This window comes from Epinephelus lanceolatus, chromosome 3 (assembly GCF_041903045.1).
Source record: "Epinephelus lanceolatus isolate andai-2023 chromosome 3, ASM4190304v1, whole genome shotgun sequence".
Classification (NCBI taxonomy): Eukaryota; Metazoa; Chordata; class Actinopteri; order Perciformes; family Serranidae; genus Epinephelus; species Epinephelus lanceolatus.
The window spans coordinates 46,795,661-46,815,414 of NC_135736.1; the positions used below are offsets into that span (position 1 = coordinate 46,795,661).

The 19,754-nt window shown below is 39.6% G+C and overlaps 2 protein-coding genes and 1 long non-coding RNA gene across 3 annotated transcripts in view; 1 reads left to right on the forward strand and 2 right to left on the reverse strand.

Moving 5' to 3' along the window:
- On the reverse strand, nt 1-5,884 carry acta1a (actin alpha 1, skeletal muscle a). The gene is made up of 6 exons (XM_033625310.2): nt 5,751-5,884; nt 2,332-2,656; nt 1,985-2,146; nt 1,492-1,683; nt 1,190-1,371; nt 1-458 (listed from the first exon to the last, which is right to left on the reverse strand). Exons 1-6 carry the CDS (start codon nt 5,877-5,879, stop codon nt 315-317), a joined length of 1,134 nt encoding a protein of 377 aa, XP_033481201.1. The 5' UTR covers nt 5,880-5,884; the 3' UTR covers nt 1-314.
- On the forward strand, nt 3,981-15,097 carry LOC117256024 (uncharacterized). The gene is made up of 4 exons (XR_004501595.2): nt 3,981-4,360; nt 5,735-5,911; nt 12,134-12,340; nt 14,959-15,097. It is a non-coding gene; the product is annotated as an uncharacterized LOC117256024 (long non-coding RNA).
- Nucleotides 13,036-19,754, reverse strand: part of nup133 (nucleoporin 133) — a 23,533-nt gene continuing 16,814 nt past the window's right edge. Inside the window, exons 20-25 of the mRNA XM_033625309.2 lie at nt 18,155-18,290; nt 17,558-17,676; nt 15,651-15,731; nt 15,493-15,557; nt 15,213-15,301; nt 13,036-13,292 (exon numbers count right to left, since the gene is read on the reverse strand). Of these exons, the coding sequence (XP_033481200.2) occupies nt 13,156-13,292; nt 15,213-15,301; nt 15,493-15,557; nt 15,651-15,731; nt 17,558-17,676; nt 18,155-18,290 (627 nt within the window). The 3' untranslated portion in view covers nt 13,036-13,155. The remainder of the gene's footprint in view (nt 13,293-15,212; nt 15,302-15,492; nt 15,558-15,650; nt 15,732-17,557; nt 17,677-18,154; nt 18,291-19,754) is intronic.

A 19,754-nucleotide genomic window follows, 5' to 3' on the forward strand; every position in this document is an offset into this window, starting at 1 on the left:
TGAAAATAAAGGGACTTTATTTGTTCTCGTTTCTTTTTTTGGTCTTTTCTGATTTTTTTTCTTTCTCCTTTCCCTCAGTTGGTCCGAGTTGGAGTGTGTCGTACCTCGAAGCGTGTCACATACACACTGGACATCATTCACACTGAAATACATTACAAACATAACAGAAGAACAGAATAAATAACATATGTACAGGTGAGACGCCGCACGTTGATCTGTGATGGTGAAGATCTCCTTGTTTCAGAGTCCTGGAGACGTCAGCGTCTTATTACTCCGGATCCTGAGGGGGTCAGGTGGTCGTGGAGGTGTCATGTTTAGAAGCACTTGCGGTGGACGATGCTGGGACCGGCCTCGTCGTACTCCTGCTTGCTGATCCACATCTGCTGGAAGGTGGAGAGGGAGGCCAGGATGGAGCCGCCGATCCAGACAGAGTATTTACGCTCAGGAGGGGCGATGATCTGCAGAGGAGAGGGAAATCAGGTTGGTTGATTGTATGACCCAGTTAATAGTCATGTTATCACGAAGAGGGTGATGATGCCACCCTGATGAGTTTTCTAGCTTCTCTAATTCTTTTGTGATTTTTAGACACTTCAGCAAGATGTGATTAAAGTGACAGAGGAAGAATCAAAGCAGATTTACTACAGATGACAAAGCATTTTTACTGCAGTGTGCGTTTAGTAGCTGCTCTCATGTTTGTTTTTAAGATAAGATGGAACTTTATCATATTATTATCATTATAAAGAAGGAACCAGTCTAAATATAAAGACTGCAAATGTGAAATATCAATTAAGTATTAACAAGTATTAATACATATAAGTTAATGATATAGTATGTAACAGTCACAGGGGACATTTTTCTGCATCATGTATGTGTTATAAGTCATGATTATACTCACATACTTCTACTTAAGTCACATTTCAATGCAGGAATTTTAAGTAAAGGATCTGAATCCTGCTTCCACCTCTGTTAAATGTGCAAATGTAATGAAAATAGTAATGGAGGCAGTGTAAAAGGATCACTTCAGCATTTAAGTATTGTAATTTCAAAAAGTTGAGAGCACAACTTAAAAAAAAAGACTTAAGTAAAAGGTCTGTGTACGTCCTCCATCACTGCACATAGGAGTTTTATTTTCAGGTGTCCACATACTTTTGGCCATGTAGTGTATGTACTGTACAGTCGAGTAAGCTACCTTGATCTTCATGGTGCTGGGAGCCAGAGCCGTGATCTCCTTCTGCATGCGGTCAGCGATACCAGGGTACATGGTGGTGCCGCCGGACAGCACGTTGTTGGCGTACAGGTCCTTACGGATGTCGATGTCACACTTCATGATGCTGTTGTAGGCAGTTTCATGGATACCAGCGGACTCCATACCTGTTCAGGTGCATGGCAGAGACATTCAGGTTAGAAGTGTAATGAGTGGAGAGCTGCTCTGCTTTCATCACTTCATTCTCATATCTGATGATGTAAAGGAATACAGGTCATACTACACACCGATGAAGGAGGGCTGGAACAGGGTCTCTGGGCAGCGGAAACGCTCATTGCCGATGGTGATGACCTGACCATCGGGCAGCTCGTAGCTCTTCTCCAGGGAGGAAGAGGAGGCGGCGGTGGCCATCTCATTCTCGAAGTCCAGAGCCACGTAGCAAAGCTTCTCCTTGATGTCACGCACGATCTCACGCTCAGCTGGAAACAGAGAGTACAGGTCAGACTTTGTGCTCAGACACAACTGAGGAAAAATATATTCAATCAGAAACTACAGTGAAAGCTCAATTATCAGTGTTTAGATGTTTTAAGAAGGAGTATTGGTATCAAGACTTTGCATCAAGCTCCAAAGTTCACAAATAGGATGCTTCATATTTTACTTAAAGCACCAGGAGGAAAAGGGATTGTGTCCTATGGCTCAAAAGATCTGACATGCGTCTGTGTTTTAGGTGTTAAAACAGAACTGGACAGATGTGTTTTGTGCTGACGTGAAAGCATTTACCGGTTGTGACGAAGGAGTAGCCACGCTCGGTCAGGATCTTCATGAGGTAGTCGGTCAGATCCCGACCAGCCAGGTCCAGACGCATGATGGCGTGAGGCAGAGCGTAGCCCTCATAGATGGGCACGTTGTGGGTCACACCATCACCAGAGTCCAGCACAATACCTGAGAGCAGAAACAAGAGGAGGTCAGTTTAAGTTTAACGGCAGGAAGAGTGTGAGGACATGATCAGTACTCTTAATTGCAATGTCTTCCCAAAGACATTCAGTTTACATGATATAAAATAAAGAAGAAGTAAAGAGGTTACATTGAACTCATGGAGGCTCGTATGTGTGTGACTGCAGACTCACCAGTGGTACGACCGGAGGCGTAGAGGGACAGCACAGCCTGAATGGCCACGTACATGGCGGGGACGTTGAAGGTCTCGAACATGATTTGCGTCATCTTCTCCCTGTTGGCTTTGGGGTTGAGTGGGGCCTCGGTCAGCAGGGTGGGGTGCTCCTCAGGGGCCACGCGCAGCTCGTTGTAAAAGGTGTGGTGCCAGATCTTCTCCATGTCGTCCCAGTTGGTGATGATGCCGTGTTCGATGGGGTACTTCAGGGTCAGGATGCCCCTCTTGCTCTGGGCCTCGTCGCCCACATAGGAGTCCTTCTGACCCATGCCGACCATCACGCCCTGAGGGGAGGAGGAAACGCAGACTTTAAGTACGAGTCAGCTGCACACCTCTCCTCCAGTTCACAATGAGTCACTCCAATAACATTGCCAGCTGTATTTCCTGATATGAGCAGCACTGTGGTCTTTAATCCCAAACTGTGAGTTACAATTTATTTTATACGTTTTTATGCATTTACACATGTCTGTGCTTTAAGTGCCCAACATGTGATTTTCTGGGATTATAGTCCCACTCCAGTACTGTCAAAGTGCTTAAAATCATACAAGTTTATACTCTGTAGATTAAAGGGTAGTTTGGTAAAATGGGATCTCCTCATTGGACCTTTTCAGATTGAGGGTGTTTTCACACTTGGTCCTTTTCAGCCCTCTAACTCAGAGCAGTGACTCAGACCCCTCTGATGAGAACTGTACTCAGACCACCTCAGTTCGCTTCAAGTCCACTGTGCAGTCCACTTAACCTGTGCCTTGTGAACACAAAGTGCTCCAGGTTCGCTTTGCTCTTTGCCGTTGTATTCAGCCCTCTAGATCACATGCTGTTGCTAAACCTAACCCTTTTAAAAACAGACAAAACCACATTGGCCTGTAATGCTTGCAAGGACTCAGGACGAGGAGTAGTTTGGTCCATGGAAGATACTGCACGCCTCCAGATGCAGAGGTGGGTAGTAACTAGTTACATTTACTCAGTTACATTTACTTGAGTAACTTTTTTGGATAAATTGTACTTTTCAGAGTAGTTTTAATGCAAAATACTTTTTACTTTTACTTGAGTTATATTGTTTTAAAGCAACAATACTCTTACTTGAGTACAATATTTGGCTACTCTATCCACCTCTGAGTACATAATTACATATATATGTATATATATATATATATATATATATATGTGTACAGTATATATAAGAATATATGTGTATTTCTTGTGCCTTGATTTATGTTATGTTTGTAAAGATTTAATTTATTTTTGTTTTAGTTAAAGGGGTATCGTTTAAAATACATGAATTTGCAGATTATTATTTTTGATTGATTGATTACGTTCATGTTCTTATTTTATAAATAAATCAGACGTTACTCAACAGTTACTCAGTACTTGAGTAGTTTTTTCACCAAATACTCTTTTACTCTTAATCAAGTAATTATTTGGATGACTACTTTTTACTTTTACTACTCTTACTTGAGTATAATATTTGGCTACTCTACCCACCTCTGTCCAGATGTGGAATGTAGAATACATCAAACAGCAACAGTCTACAGCACAGACACACTGAGGTTCTCCTACAATTTAAAGTTCATCTGAAAGCGAGGGGCTTCATAACCGCACTGCAGTGCCACTAAAGTAAAAACAATTAACTATGTTAATATATATTATATATAGCGTGAACAGAGAGAGGACTGAGGCCCCATCAGAGCTGAAGCTGACCAGAAAGAGAACTGAGTCCTCTTTCAAATGAACTGATAATGTGAACACTTTTTCTGTTGGTCCACTTTTTGATGTGCTTTCAGAGGACTGAGTTCGGTTTGTTTAAAAAGGACCTCATGTGAAAACACCCTTCATAATCAAGAAAGTGTTCATGGCTGAGAACCTCCTGTGTGTTTGATGCGCTTCCTCCTTGTTATCGGGAATTGAGTTCAGGTGTGATCACTTTGCCTGCACCGCCTGCAGCAGAGCCCTGGGCTCTCTGGCAGCAACTGTTTGACTGAGTAAAAACTGTGAGTTTCTTTTGTCTTTGTTTGAAATAGCTTGATGTTTGAGTTATGTAATGTTTAGTTAGGCTGATTTTACATTGTGTAGCCAAATATTTGCATTAGACTGATTTACTTATATTAGATTTAGTAAATGCTACTTAACACATGGCAGGTTTTCTGTTTAAATAAAACCAGCAGTGTTGTTACCAGACTTCCTGATGTACTGCCATGATAAATAATAATTAAAAAAGTGGATTCCTTGGTGTCATTGTGCCTGACCACACAGCTATAGTGTTCATCCTGGCTCCTAGTAACTAGGAAATCCCTTATGCAATCCTGGAAAGAGAATTTTTTTTTTTTACATAGACTTTCCCACTTTTTTAAAAAAAATATGTACCTTATTTTCATTCATTTATCTGTTTTGTAGACCATTTTTAAAAGTCATGTTTGCTCCTGGCGCCCTAGGTAAAGTCTTACTGCACATATTCTTTATACTGTGAACTTTTGTGCACCTCATCTTTGTGATTAACACTGTAGAGCTCTTTTCATTTGAGATTTTTACATAATCCCTATTTTTAATTTCTATTTCATATTAAAGTACTTTTAGTACTCGTTTTATTTTATTGTGACCGTTATGCACCAAAATACCAAGACATATTTCTAGTATGTGAGTTAGCAATAAACCTGATTTTGATGTTGTGATGTACCAAGCCTTTTTTGTACTAAATCAATAAAAACTAAAATACCTAACAGAGTGTAGAGGTCAGATTCCTGGTACAAATAGATACAGATGTGTTCGTCATGACTAAATTCAAATAATGATAATAACAATAATAATAATTTAGAAATAGTGAGAGTGCTTAGTCCTTCTTTACTGCATTTGGCCAATATTTATGCAGGAAAATGATATTGTATGATCTATTTTTTTATTTTAGTAAGAGCAAACATCAATAAGAGTACAATTACTGATTTAAAATCAAGAAAGTGCTCAACAGTGTACTTTAATTCTGCTCAGATAGCTTTCAGTCAGCAAGTAATTGAATATCTATCTGGTAGGGCAAATTTTGGCCTGATGGTGGCGGTAGAGAAGAGGTCACAAGGTCATAAAAATCATCATCAGGCTACTTCCTCTTGGGGGTGTGAGTGTACATTTACACAAAGCATCAAACCAAAATTTATTTCATCCTCCTTGCTAGAGATAAAAGTCCTCAAAACATTTATAGAAATTTGGTTAATTACTGGAGCTATACGAGTCAGAAATAGTGGGAATAAAGCAATATTAGCTGCTAAAACATCAGGAGGTCAAATGTCAGATCCTGTGTGTGACCACAGAATTGGGAATAGACATCATGATGGCTACAGCTTAAAATAACAGATCCATTGTCTGATTGCTTTTAGGGATGTTGTTGTGTACCTGGTGACGGGGGCGGCCAACGATGGAGGGGAACACTGCTCTGGGGGCGTCATCTCCGGCAAAGCCAGCCTTCACCAGGCCGGAGCCGTTGTCACAGACGAGGGCGGTGGTCTCATCGTCGTCACACATGTCTGCGGTATCTGGAGGACAGAGGTCAGAAGGTGAGTTTCAGATACAAGATTAAAAAACACAAACATTAATCTAAACTAGCTACTTGTGAGAGTTAAAGTTAAAGTTAAAGGCGCACAAATGACCTCCAAGACCGAGCTGTGAATATGTGTTCCGAGTGCACACACAACATGCAAGAATTAAGATTTAATTCATCACCATGGTACGCCAAAACTGCATGTGGCTTCACATGTAAATAATAAATGTACAGTATGTTTATACTAAAAATAATGATGCTAATTTTATCTATATAACACCTTTCAAACAAAGTAATTGAGCGGTAACTCTGTGCTTAATCATCCCTTATGTTTGACCAAAAAAAGTTTAAAATCAGAGTTAAAAACTCTTTCTGACCTAAATTAATTTAGTTTTGGCTCATCCTTGTATTATCTTATACTACAGACAGACCTTTCTGCCGTTGTGCTGTTCTATTATTTTATATTTTATTACTTTTTCTTTAATTGTGGAGTATGATGATCAACAGCTGATCAACAAACACATCTGTTCTTTTGTTTTGTGTGTTCCTATGTGCCACTCCCTGTTCTGTTTAAACTGTATGAGTACTCAGAGGCTAATGACTATAACACAGTCATCTTAAATATCCTCTCTCCGCCCTGCAGAGTCTGGGTCCTGTTATGTATCAATAAACCAGAGCAGAAAACAGTTCACTCAAGCTGTAATGACAAGCAATCATAGAGAAGCAAACACAGACACCATTAACCCTCATTTAGTGTAATGATGCATTCAAGTGCTCCTCATAAAGTCTTACATCTCAAAACTTTAGCAAGTGCTCTTTGTTATAAACAGAAAGAGAAGCTTAGAGCGTAGTCCCCTTCGTAGGGTGTGTTAAATGTTATGCATTTGTAGATAAATATTCTAAATTTATTTTTCAATTTTCTAAAAGACTATTTTTATTCTCACTTGAAAACTTACCAAAAAAAAATCATATTTTATTTTTATTTTATTTTTACGGGATCAGTGACTTACTTCATGAAAACTGATGCAAAACGCTGGTTAAAAGCCAATTTTGGCCGTTAAAAATATGTATTGTGTAAAAAGAATACAATTTTCAAAAAATGACACAATGGGTACCAGGTTACTCTTGAAACATAATACATTACAGATCATCAGTTACCCTGTTAAAATGTAACAGGTAATGTTACTATTTGGTTACTTCATCAACGTAATGTAACTTACATTACATTTGAGTATTTTTTGATTTTCATAATCATAATTTGACTTTTCATAAACCTAATTCGGCCATAAACCATAATTTGACTTATGGCAAACCATAGTTTAGCCTTTTTATAAATCCTAATTTGACTTTTCATAAACCGTAGTTTACCATACTGACAAATGGTTTAAACCATCAAATAAAGCTACTGCCTACGCTAAAAGAAAGTACTCCTGTACAACAAAAAGTTTCAAAGCAACAGTATAAATGTTATATTCTTCATATACAAACATTTTGATTAGTAGCCTAAATGTAAATTAATAACATTTTTTTCCTCAGTAACTGTCACTGATTACAGTTACATTTATTTTCTCATTTAATCCATTTAACTAGCAACTCCCCACCACTGATTGTAACCCTAACTGATGACATCTTTGGCGTTACTCTCAAATACCAAGCTAGAAAAAGCTAGTGAAACTGGAATTTCCGGCAGCGCCTGAACGCAGCAGGTCTGACACCCTGTCACAACAAAGCTGCTTCTTCTCGCCGCTGAAGGTGAACAGAAGCCGGCTGAGTTCACTGCCAGCTCCCGGCTGCGGGTCACTGCCAGCTCCCATCAGTTAACCACTCAGTCCGGATTATCCTCCATCTGTTTCACCCACTTAAACCTCCAACAAACCAGACTCCATCATCTCAGCGGCTAATTCCGACTCTCTCCCTCTGTACACCCGCCCAGCCCGCCCCGCTGCTCCGCTCCTCCGCTCCTCCAAGCCGCTTACCTCTGCTTGTCGCCGGCTGTCAGTGAGGGAGTGTAACCGCTGCTGGTTCCAGATATCGGGGTGACGGAGCAGCGACCACCGGGGTCCTTATATACTCCTTCTCCTCCATACCACCCGGGGAGGATCTTTTTTCTTCTCCGCCGACAGCCGTTAGGAATGTCCGAGTGTCCGACAGGAATCCAGCCGGTCCCGGCGTCCATATTTGGTCGCGCGGGCGGGAGGGTGGCCGGCCGCCGGTGTGAACACACAGAGGCTCGCGCGCCGGGAGGCCCATATATGGAGAGGAAGCCCCCGCGAGTCCGCCGCGGAGCGCTCGAGCCCGTGTATGGAGCGAGACCAGGGCGACACACCGACCGTTACCGGCGCGTGTGGAGTAGCCTACTACGACTACTACACACACACATTCATTCAGTCTGTAGAAGAAACACACGCCCATTCAAAACTTATTCAAATTCATTTTTTTATTTTAAAGTCAGAGATAAAAAATCTGACTTTTATTTGTTTTATTTGACAGTTGAAGCCTCTCACGCGTTTTTGTTTTGTTTGTTCTTGTTTGGTTTCAGTGAGGAGGTCATAGGTCACTCATAACTGAAGGAAATGTAATGGATGACAAAATACAGTTTCATTTTCATTGTGGTCCTTGATGTAAAGGTAGCAAACAGCTTACTGGGTGACATTATACCAACAATTAAACTATGGTCAGTACCCACTGTAAATAATCAGAGGTAAAATCAGTCCATGTTTAACATGACAGTAAAATAATACAATGATTGACAACCATAATTTAATCTTTTGCAAACCATAGTTGAGCCTTTCAGAAACTTTTCATAAACCAAAATTCCACCTTTCATAAACAGTAATTTAGCCTTTCACAAACATTTCATGAAGCATAATTGGACTTTTTGTAAACCATAATTTAGCCTTTCAGAAACTTTTCCAAAACCGTAATCTAGCCTTTCATAAACCATAGTTTACTTTTTCATAAGCCATAATTTGGCTTTTCATAGACTTCTCATAAACCATAGGTTGGCTGTTCATAAATCATAATTTGATGTTTCATAAACTGTAGTTTTACTTTTTGTAAATCATAGTTTGGCCATTTTATAAATTATAATTTGACTTTTCATAAACCATAGTTTGATCTTTCATGAACCATATTTTGGCCTTTTAGAAACCATAATTTTACTTCTCGTACACTGTAGTTTGGCCTTCTTTTTTTATAAATATATAAATCATAATTTGACTTTTCATAAACCATAATTTGGCCTTTGATAAATCAAAATTTGACTTTTAATAAACTATAGTTTGGCCTTTCATAAACCATAATGTGACTTTTCATAAACCATAGTTTGGTCTTTCATATACCATAATTTGGTTTTTCATAAACCATAATTGAGCCTTTTATAAACCATAGTTTGGTCTTTCATAAACGATAATTTTACTTTTTGTAAACCAGAGTTTGGTCTTTCATATGCCAAAATTTGACTTCTTGCAAACCATAGTTTAGCCTTTTTATAAATCATAATTTGACTTTTCATAAACCATAGTTTGACCCTTTTGTTGAAGGAAAGTAATACTTGTGTGCGTACCTCAAATTGGATCAATGAAATAAAATGGATAGGAATTCTGCACAGTAAAACAGAATTGTAAACAAAGTGTAACCATCCAAAGGAATCAAAATTTCAGCTGAAGTCAAATCCTGTAAGGAGAATAAAAACTTCATGTGAGGAGTATGGAGTTGCAGCGTGTTCTGAAAATAGTCGAATAATCATATTTGGTGTTATTAATTAGGTTAGCAGCTATGTTTGATTTTGTCATGTCAGCTCAGTCAATAAACTATTTATGATTTAACAACATGAGTTGATATTGTTCTTCTTGTGGCTTCAGGAGGAGTTTTGCCTCACACACTGAGTTTCCTTTCAGGTTTGTATGGAGGTCGTGCCGTCAGCTGGAAGCTTGAAACAACAACATGCACACAGCAGCTGAGTGACGTTCTCGCCTCAGTTTCTAAAACAAGCAGGTCAGGACCTCCAGCCCATCAGACAGCTGCAGCCGGAGAAGGACTGAAGCTGAATTCCTCTGAGAGACAAAAAACTGAGCCAACAGACCCGGCTGTGTTTATCCAACTGTTAACTGAGATCCACTGAGGTGTCATGATTCACAGAGCTGCAGGATGAGTTTTAAATGGAAGATGAATCTATGGCAGGAGACTGCGGTCATCTAACCAGAGGGGAGACATGATGTGAACACTGGGTGACACAATGAGCTTCCTTCTTATTATAGACACAATTACATTATCTAGAATAGCAGCTGGATCCTCCACACATTTAATGTTGTCTCCTGGGGAAATAGTTTTCTGATGCTTTTCCTTGATCCTTCAAAACAACCTTGCTGTACTGTAGGTGGAGCTGAGCGCTTAAAGTAAAGTCGGTTTATCAGAACTTTAGTGGCATCTAGCAGTGAGGATTGAAGATTGCAACCAGCTGAAACTTCTCTCGATTAGAACTGACCTTTCGCCCACACTGTAACTAACTGCACTGCCTGAAGAAATATCATGTTTTTGGACAAATGAAGCAGTGATTCCAGAGAGAAGCTGACAGAGGGGTCTACAGTCTGTGTTTGAAGGATATATCCAGGAAGTCAAACTGACTCAGCAGCAACAACAGGTTAAAAAGACAAAGATAGTTAGAAGCTAAAGCCGAACTATAGGCTACAGATCACAGTGTAAAAGAGAACCACCTCATCACTGCTGATCGCCACACAAGACAATGAATATCAGCAAAGTTTCCCTGCCTCCCTTCACTGGTTCCTGTACAGCAGGGTCGGTCTTTGTTTCACTGTTATAATCATTAAAAAGCAAAAGCAGCATGTGTATACAGAGCCGGCGTGATGCTACCTTATGATTAGCCTGCCTGCTTTGGAAATGTGTGTGTATCCCTTATAAGATCGACCACAAACATTATCACTGCACGATCTAATCTTACAGCATTACATTTACTTCCTGTCATTCCGTGTTTGGAGAATATTCCTCCGACCTCTTTGTGTTTCCACCATTTTCTCCTGCTTAAACTCTTAAACCATGTCCTCTTTACAGTTTTTCACCTTAGGAGCGCTTTTAAGGTTTAAAATGCTCTGTGGATAAATTTAATCTTTACCAGGACCTAGTCTTAACTTTTTAAGGGGAAATTCTAAGAATATGTCACAAGATTTTTTCTAGAATTTAATCACCAGGAGCAGCTCTTTGTAAGAGGAAGCTTTGTGAATTATGGCCCTGGATGTTCAGGAGGTTTTTACCGGGAGCTGAATTATCCAGAGCTCTCTTTCTCTCCAAAACAAATGGACAGGGGTCTGAAGCTGCTTTATTCAGTGTTTTTATGGTTTAAATCACCTGGTCCGTTTGTTCTGGAGAGGATGAGACCTCTGTGAATAATCCAGCTCCTGGTAAAAACCTCCTGAACAAGAAACACTGAAGGAATTCTAACCAGGAGAAGTCTCAGCTGGTTGCAATCCTCACCACTAGACAGCACTAAATATTCCTAAATTGTTTGTCCCGTAGAAAAACACACTTTTTATGATCTCACATAAGCAGTTTGGGTATTGTTCTTTGGAGGACATTCTCTTATTGTTTATTTATTTACACATTTTCTCAAAGTTCAGTCTACGTGTTGACCAGAATTAAAAACAAAGTTCTGTGTATTTCAACATTTCTTTTAAATCTTATGACCCATATTTGTGGAGTTGAATACGACCCTGTGTGGTGCTACATGATGTTAAAGTGTTTTTATTGTCAACTTGTGTTTATAATATAAATAATAATATATTTTATTAGGATAAATATTTTCGTAATAGATTTATGTCTTGTTAGATATATAACTAAGGTAACTGAAAAATGACAAATAGAATTTATTATTATTGCTGTTATTGTACGGAATATATTATTATAAATATTTAAGTGTTATTAATTTATTAAAAAGGGGTGGGATAAAATAAGTTTATACTTCCTCCCACTCCTTTTCAGATATGTAAACACGATCTATAGTTTTCAGTTTGTTTACCTTGTTATTTTTTAATTTTTATTATTTTTCTTTGTCTGTCCATTAGTGTATGATAATTTTGTTTTTTACATGTTCGAAATAAACTATCCTGCTCAGATATGACAGAATTGTGTTTTTCCAACTATTAAAAGTTTATCCCTCCTGTTAAAAGCAGAGCAGTGATGTGGAGCTGAAGTCCCTAATCTAACCTACTTTAACTATTTTTAGGCGAGCTGGACCCTGAGAGCCATCTGCAGCCGCTGTAGCTGTGAAAGTAGATCATCACGGAGGATCCCCGTCAGGGTGGCAGTCAGCCAGCCGTGGAATCTATTTATAACCAACGTCTGCCCCTCGTCACCAAACAGGAGGAAGTCCTGACTGCTGCCGGATCAGGTTTCTGTCACTTTTGAGGTCTGACGACTCTGATATCAGATGGTAAGATGCCAGAGAGTGGAGAGTAAACAGAATTTAAACCAGCTTCCTGCAGGGAGATTTTGTGTTTTATAATCTGAATCTGCAAAGTAGCTTTAGTGCATAACTGTAATGGAGTAAAACATATTTTCCTCTGAGATGTAGTGGAGCAGAAGTGTACAGTAGCAGAAAATGGAAATGCTCAAGTACCTCAAAACTCAAGTGCAACTTTTGGCTGAGACAAAAGTTGATGTGAGGTGACGCAACAGCCGGCCTAGTTCTGTGATGTCAGTTTGGTGTGTCTGAGCCTTCAGAGGAAAAGTGTGTATTTTTGATTTTGGGGTGAACTGTCCCTTTAAATTGTTGAATGTTGAACCCAAATGGTCTTAATCAGGGATTATAGCCTTTCCTGGGCATGCACACTGTGTTTCCCACAGCTTTCTCAGCTTAATTAAACCCAAATTTACTCTGACGACATGCTGGATGCAGGACTTGATTTGCCAGTAATATCTTCTTATTAATTCTCACAACCATTTTTAACATAACAATCCTTCATCACCTGGTGTCAGTAAATGATAACAGAACTGAGGACTTCAAATCCAGATTTTTTTCCTGAGGAAATCTTTGTGCGGCTCTGAGGAGTAACTTTCCTATGAGCACTCTACTCAGTAAAACCATACTGTGCTATGTTTTTGTTAAAAAATATACTGGAGTATAAGTACAGAAATAACAGCACATTTATTAAGAAAAAAAAAACAGAATTCAAACAAATCTTGAAAATGATCAGAATGTAAAAGAAAGCTGAAGTGCAGTTGGCGTTACAGGGAGGTGATCAGTCGTCACATCTGTGATTCAAGGTAATGCTCATAATTAGCTCGAAGGACAAATTCAAAATAAGGTTTTGATTTCAAACTGCTCAGATCGTCCAGCTCCAGCAGGTCTTTAACCTCAGGCAGGTACGTCTGCAGAGGAACTCCTGGAAAACAAAGATTCATATGAGGGAGACATTAAATGATTATTTGTAAGAATACCATTTAATACAGTGGTTCCCAAGTGATGGGACGCGGTCCTAAAGTGGGTCACAGGTCCATTCTGAATGGACTGCAAGTGACCTGCAAACTTGTCAAGTTTCTAAATAACACACTTTATTTGTAAATACAGTGAATTCCTGGCACAGAGCTTTTATTTTGAAGACTGTTTCCTGCTGTAAATTGAGTGACTAACAGACAGCTATTTGACAGAGACACCAAACTAGGTTGACAACATGGCCAAACAAAAGTATGACACTGAACTAATGACTAAGAACAAATCTGGAAGCCGTGGCTGGACCAGCTGGGAACCACTGCTTTAATACAGGGACACATTTGGATTAGATGACAATTAAGTTAACAAATTGAGGAAACTGATGCACTTAACAACCAGCATCTTTTCTGATACCTGTGCTTGTTGCTTGTGTATGATGTAGTTTTTTTAACTGCATGCTTTGCATCTTAAAGCTACAGTTGATAACTTTTACAGAAAATTAACTTTATATCCCTTTATCCACACAGCACTAGATCGGACAGATTTCACTCCAATGCCTTGTAGCTTTCCTAATGGCCTTATTGCATGTGAAGGAAAACAACCAATCAGAGCCGAGGAGTCTCTAAGGCAGCTGTCAATCACTCCTTGTGAACTGGTCAAACTAGGCATCGCTGATCAAATATGAATCAAGATTCTGTTACTGCATTCCCTATTTCTCTCCTCAAATGTTTTCAGAAACATTTTAGTTTACTGTTTAACTGTGAAATGAGAAAGCTGGTCCAGCTGATGGGCGGTGCTTTGTACTTTAACTGTATCCAACATGGCAATCGGGTCTGTTTCGTTGTCTACAAATTTCAGTGAAACAGTAAACTAAAACATGTTTCTGAAAACATGTGGCAATAGAATCCTGATTCATATTTGATCAGCACTGCCTAGTTTGACCACAGTTCAGGAACAGTGATCGACATGATTGACATCGACTCTGATTGGTTGCTGCTGCCGTGCCCAGTTGATTCGGGGGGGGATATGATTTTTTTTTCACAGGCTGTCTAATGTACTTCTCTCAGAATATAGTGACACGTTCAGCAAATATGACAGTCATTTCTATAAAAGTAACCACCTGTAGCTTTAAGTGCATGACAACTACTAATACACTGAGTAGCACTCAAAAAATGAAGTGTTAAGTAAAGAGGTCTGTGATTTGAGACACACTGATCGTTATCCTGGAAATGTCCATGCTTGGTTAAGTAGTTAGTCAGATTTGCATTTGTGCTGCAACCAGGGGAATGATAGAAACTAAAGGCATCCAGTTTTTATCTGCTACTTTTAGCTTTCTGCTAACTAGTTTCCACACACTCTAAATCACAGTACTTGGTGCACAGGCTTTACCACCATCTGTTCCATTGTTGGTACCAGTAGTAGGTTATAAGAGAGCCCCAGACCAGTTTGTAATACGAGTGTTAATATGGCAAAAGATCTGCACGCTTAACTCACAGCTCCCAGTAAGTTTAGGGATCTCTGTTAGATCAAGTGTCGCTCTTTTAAAGTCGACTTTCAATTTTTCTTTAATTGTTCATTGTTTACTAGCGTGTAATTCTCTTCTTTCCTGCCTTTACTAGCACACTGCTGCAGATCTTGGCTCATTACTGCCACCTGCTGATCAGTCAACTTTTTGGGTCCTATCAACACAGTGTGCAGATCTTTTGTTGGACTTTTAGGTTTAGTTTTTGTTTTGATCCAGCACCTGAAGAAGATTCGGACATGTAGATTTATGCATCTAATTACATTTGTGGATGAAATAAATGTTACTCTTAAATCCTCCTGGCTGTACTTTGCCTTATTTACTAAACGCAGCTTCTTGAGTGTTTCTCACCTTCCTGGATGAGTTTGAGGAGGATCTTGACGAAGATGCTGTCCTTGGCGACCTCCAGAGGGTCGTCGGCCCCGTCAGCAGAGGACCAGCTGAGAGGCACACACCATCAAATAAATCAGTATTTTCTTCGACTAATTTTTCTTATGTGAATATTTAATTTCATCTGAAAGGAGCTCTGGGGTACATTTAATGATTTCTCTCACAGAGCTTGTCAAAAATCTTCCAGCTTAATTAAATTTAATTAACTTTTCAAAAATAAAACATGACAGAAGGATCTTACTCGTCTCTCCTGAGCGCCTTGCCGAAGATCTCACACTTCAGCGAGTCGATGTCCTCGACTTCCTCCTGCGACAAAGAAAACCCACAAAAGTTTTATTTCAACTGTGTTCAAGCTGCAACTAGTCAAATCTCAACCAGATGAATAATTCAATAGGTTACCTCATCGATGTACTCCAGCAGATCCAGAGCCTTTTTGAAGTCGTACTCGTTGGCTCGCCTGTTGTCATCGCAGATGTACAACTAAGGAGAGGAGGAAACGCTGAAGTGAGCCACAACTTTAGAGTAACTGTCAGAGTGTTAAGTGAATTTATGACTGTAATCTGGTTTAAGAAATGTCAATGTAAACAGGAAATATGGTTTCCTTCTTCATGTTAAGGGATTAAAAGTAAAATAACTACAGAAATGTGGTTGTTCAGTGTTTAAAACTTAAACTTTCTTAAAAATGTTCACAATTGAAATTAACATTTTTGGAGAAAAACACAATGCTGTCATTTATAGACAAAGACAAGACAGTCGAGTCTTCAGCATGTTGGTTGCCAAGGTTGTGACTCATGTCGAAAAATAGGGTGAATCAAACTTCAACCGTGGACATCACATCCTGTTTAGGTCGGAATCTGACCAAGTTGCAAGTAAAATAGGTTTCAGAGTTAAGGCCTTTGCACACTGAGTCCATTTTTTAAAATATCATTACGCACAGAAACCTTGCACACTGATTCCAATGCGTTTTATTATTCTGTTCGTTGTGAAAATTAGCAATACCTGACAAAATGAAATGACACATTTCCTCCGTTGCCTCATTGCACTGGAGTTACCTGGCTGTCATCACTCCCTCCCTGTCCTTCATTTGGTACTGCAGCAGCATGAAGGGGCAGAACTGTCCTCCACTTTCTGTGTGTGGTTCTCATCCTCCTCTTCATCATCATCACCCACCTTACTATTACTATCTGACCTGTTGAATGTTAGCTATCTGAGAAATGATTCTGTGTGCCCCGTTTCTTTGTCTTGTCTTGTCTCAGTCCCATCGCCACATTTTCTTCACTGATTCTTGGTCAAACGTCTCTAAAGGCTCTGACGGAGGCCGAAAACGCAGAAAATCGAACCTGTTCCAAAAATTTTAATGACGGTCTCAGTGTGTGAACATGACTGATACAACGTGAGGTCGTATTCATTTTTTATTTTATGTGCAACAACTTTGAACGAAAAACCTGACTCAGCGTGCAAAGGCCTTAACACAACACTTGCTTTATCTGTTTTTCTCTGTGCATGTTAACTTAGTCAAGTGAAGATCTAGTTTGAAGTTTAGTTCACCCAAATCAAACATTTTCTCCCTCTTTAAAATGCCCTGTTGAGTTTTTGTGCACAAAGTTTCTGTTTGTATTCAGTGTTTCTTACCCAAGCTCCCTGTGTGTATCACTGAGCTCTAAGAAACGTCTGCAAAACTTTTTAAATTGTTCATCATTTACTTGCTTGTAATCCTATTCTTCTCTGCCTTTGCTGGCACGCTGCTGCAGAACCTGGCTCATTACTGCCACCTGCTGATCACAGGAATACTGTGACACCATTGTAAGGATTGTGTATAGTGTCACACACGTGGCCAAGAGAACACACATGCACAAGACACAAGATGAACAAAACAAAGTCTAGAGGTCCAAATCTCTACAGGGAACTCAAAGTGCATTACGTAAATGTGGATTTGCATATAAAAACAGCGAGTCGGGGTGTTGTGACGTGTCATACGCTGCAAATCTGTGTTGCCATTCTATATCTATAGATATGCATACAGATAAATCTCTAGATATAGTAAGTGAGTATAGATCCCAACATACAGAAACTCACCAACAGACTAAATGAATGTCGTCTCTAGACCACCACCCACTGATCATAGCAAAAGCCATAAATCTTTAAATCCTAAAAAGGTTCCATTTTTAAAGTTGTTTTTTCTCTTGAGACCTCTGCCGCCACTCAAACTACAAAGATGTTACATGTGAAATACTCAACAGCAAGGTCTCTTTCCAGAAACACAGTCCAAAGACCTCTTTGTGAGCAGTGTGTGTGTGTGTTTTCACCTGTATGAGGTTGTGGGCACTGAGCAGAGGCATGGTTTCAGGGTTCTGCTGTTTCTCCTCCAGCAGCTGTCGGGGCAGAGTCTCCTGATGCAGCAGGAAGCGCTCCTGCTCCACGATGTCTGATTGGACAGATAAATGACAGCATTGTTAGGTCTCGTTACAGGATGTGTTCAACACTGCAAAGTTCTGCCACTTCACTTGCGTGTCTATTATGTGGTACTCTGCTGCTTTTTCATGCGTTGAAAAGTTGCTAAAAGTCACAGTTTTTGTCTGGTTTCCATCTGGATCACGCAGGTGTTACAGTAAAATGTCAGATCCTATTTCTGCAGCAGTAAGCAATCAAATAAAAGATGACACAATGAATTGGTGGGGGAAAACAACCTGGAAAGCATTTTGAAAATTAACAAAGTGTCACCACATGGACTGATGAATGGATGAATGTGTAGGCTGGAGCAAAATGCTCAATAAATAAGTCGTCAGCACCAGCACTGACTGTAGAAGGGGCTGAGGTGTTTCTTCATTTGAAAACAACACATCCCACCTCAAACAGTGGCTCACATTTGTCTCTTGATTGAGGACTAGGTGGATTTTTTTTACCGTCGACTTGTTTGTTGAGTTCGTCCTCCGGCAGGTCGGACGCGAGCACCGTCAGCTTACTGAGAGCCAGCAGCGTCTTCTTCTTCACAAAGTAACGCGTCTCCATGTTGGCCTGGCTGTAGAGCGTCCTGTTGGCCTGCAGACACACGAGTCAACACGTCAGTCGCAGCATCACTGTGAGAGCTACCTGAAACAACTGCGCAGTCTGTGGATGCTGTTTTTATTTTAGGGTTCCAGCAGGAATATTGATGAATGTGACCCACAACTACTGGTTATCTTTATTTGCTTTTTTGATTTTTAATACATAGATCTGTCAGGCATACAAATGGAATAATGACTAATGCTCATTACACTTTATATATCTACCTTATTCCAGAGGGCACAACTTCCTGTGAGATAGAGGAAGTAGCAGTAAGCTAGTTAGTCCCATAGACTGTCTGTGGTTAGTCCCAGTGGCTACTCTTGGTGGCTAACTGCCAACGCTGGTTCTTTTCCAAAGTTATATGCCTTCAGTTTAGCAAATACTGATTTATTTTTTAACAAATATTTAATGTTAACTTAGCATTTTCTAAAATGTCTTTGCGGAGTAGTAGAGCAGGCGCCCCATGCACAAGGCTGTTGCCGCAGGGGCCCGGGTTTAACTCCAGCCTGACTCCAGCCAAAAAAGGGATTGTTCCTGTTGCCATGGTTACCATTGACATGAGAAATAAAACCACACCAGACATAGCGAAAAAGTATTAAATTAGAATTATCAGAAGAGAATGACACGTAGACTGACAGGTCCGTCACTCAGCGTCAGTACATGATATCCCTGTCTGACTTCATTTTCAGAATAAATTGAAACATGTATTTAGTCATTAGGACTGAGAATGTGTCACTGACTTACTGTGCTTCATTTATATCATAAAAACATGAATCTTTTACTCCTACTTTATATCACTACTACTGAAGTCTGCTGCTAAATTCAGCTTCATGTTTCGCTCAGAACAGTTTTAATAAATCAGAAGTTATAAAAACGTGTAAATGGCGTGGTTAACGCAGACGAGCGGAGGATTCGCTGGGAAACATCACATTTATTCACTGTACATGGAGCTACAGTTAATACTGAATTATGTGTTAGTATCTCTTAATAGGGTTGCTTTGAGATGGCTGTCAGAGATGGCAGCCATCTCAAAGGCAGGTGGTGTGTTCCATGTTTTATTAAGTAGAATAGAGTACTGTAAACAAACTGTTACCATTGGAAATCGCCGGTTTTGGTTCAATGCCTGGAGTTGCACCTATATTTCACGCAAGGTATCATGGGGGCTAGAGATAAGGTGGATTATCTTTTACCTGAGTTAGACATAACAGGCAAAGAAAAGCAGAATATTCCATTTTATAAAGCAATATCCAACAAATGTTTGCTGGTCACAAAATGATTTAAATGATCAACTACTGGGTAAAATTGTCAAAAAATGTATTTAGTTCCACCATGATTGAGGTCTCTACAAAGCCAAATATGTTACAATAACTCTACCATTCTACCTTAAATTAATCTTGTGTTTATTATAGCTGCTATAGTGGAAATTCAAACAAGTAAAAGCCGATAAAAACACAACAA

Excerpts from the sequence above, each read along its gene's own strand:
- acta1a (XM_033625310.2), bottom strand. The coding sequence starts at position 5,879 with ATGTGTGACGACGATGAGACCACCGCCCTCGTCTGTGACAACGGCTCC. Across the intron at positions 1,372-1,491 it reads GTTCCAGCCCTCCTTCATCG|GTATGGAGTCCGCTGGTATC; the intron begins GTGTGTAGTATG and ends GCACCTGAACAG. Across the intron at positions 459-1,189 it reads CCAGCACCATGAAGATCAAG|ATCATCGCCCCTCCTGAGCG; the intron begins GTAGCTTACTCG and ends TCTCCTCTGCAG.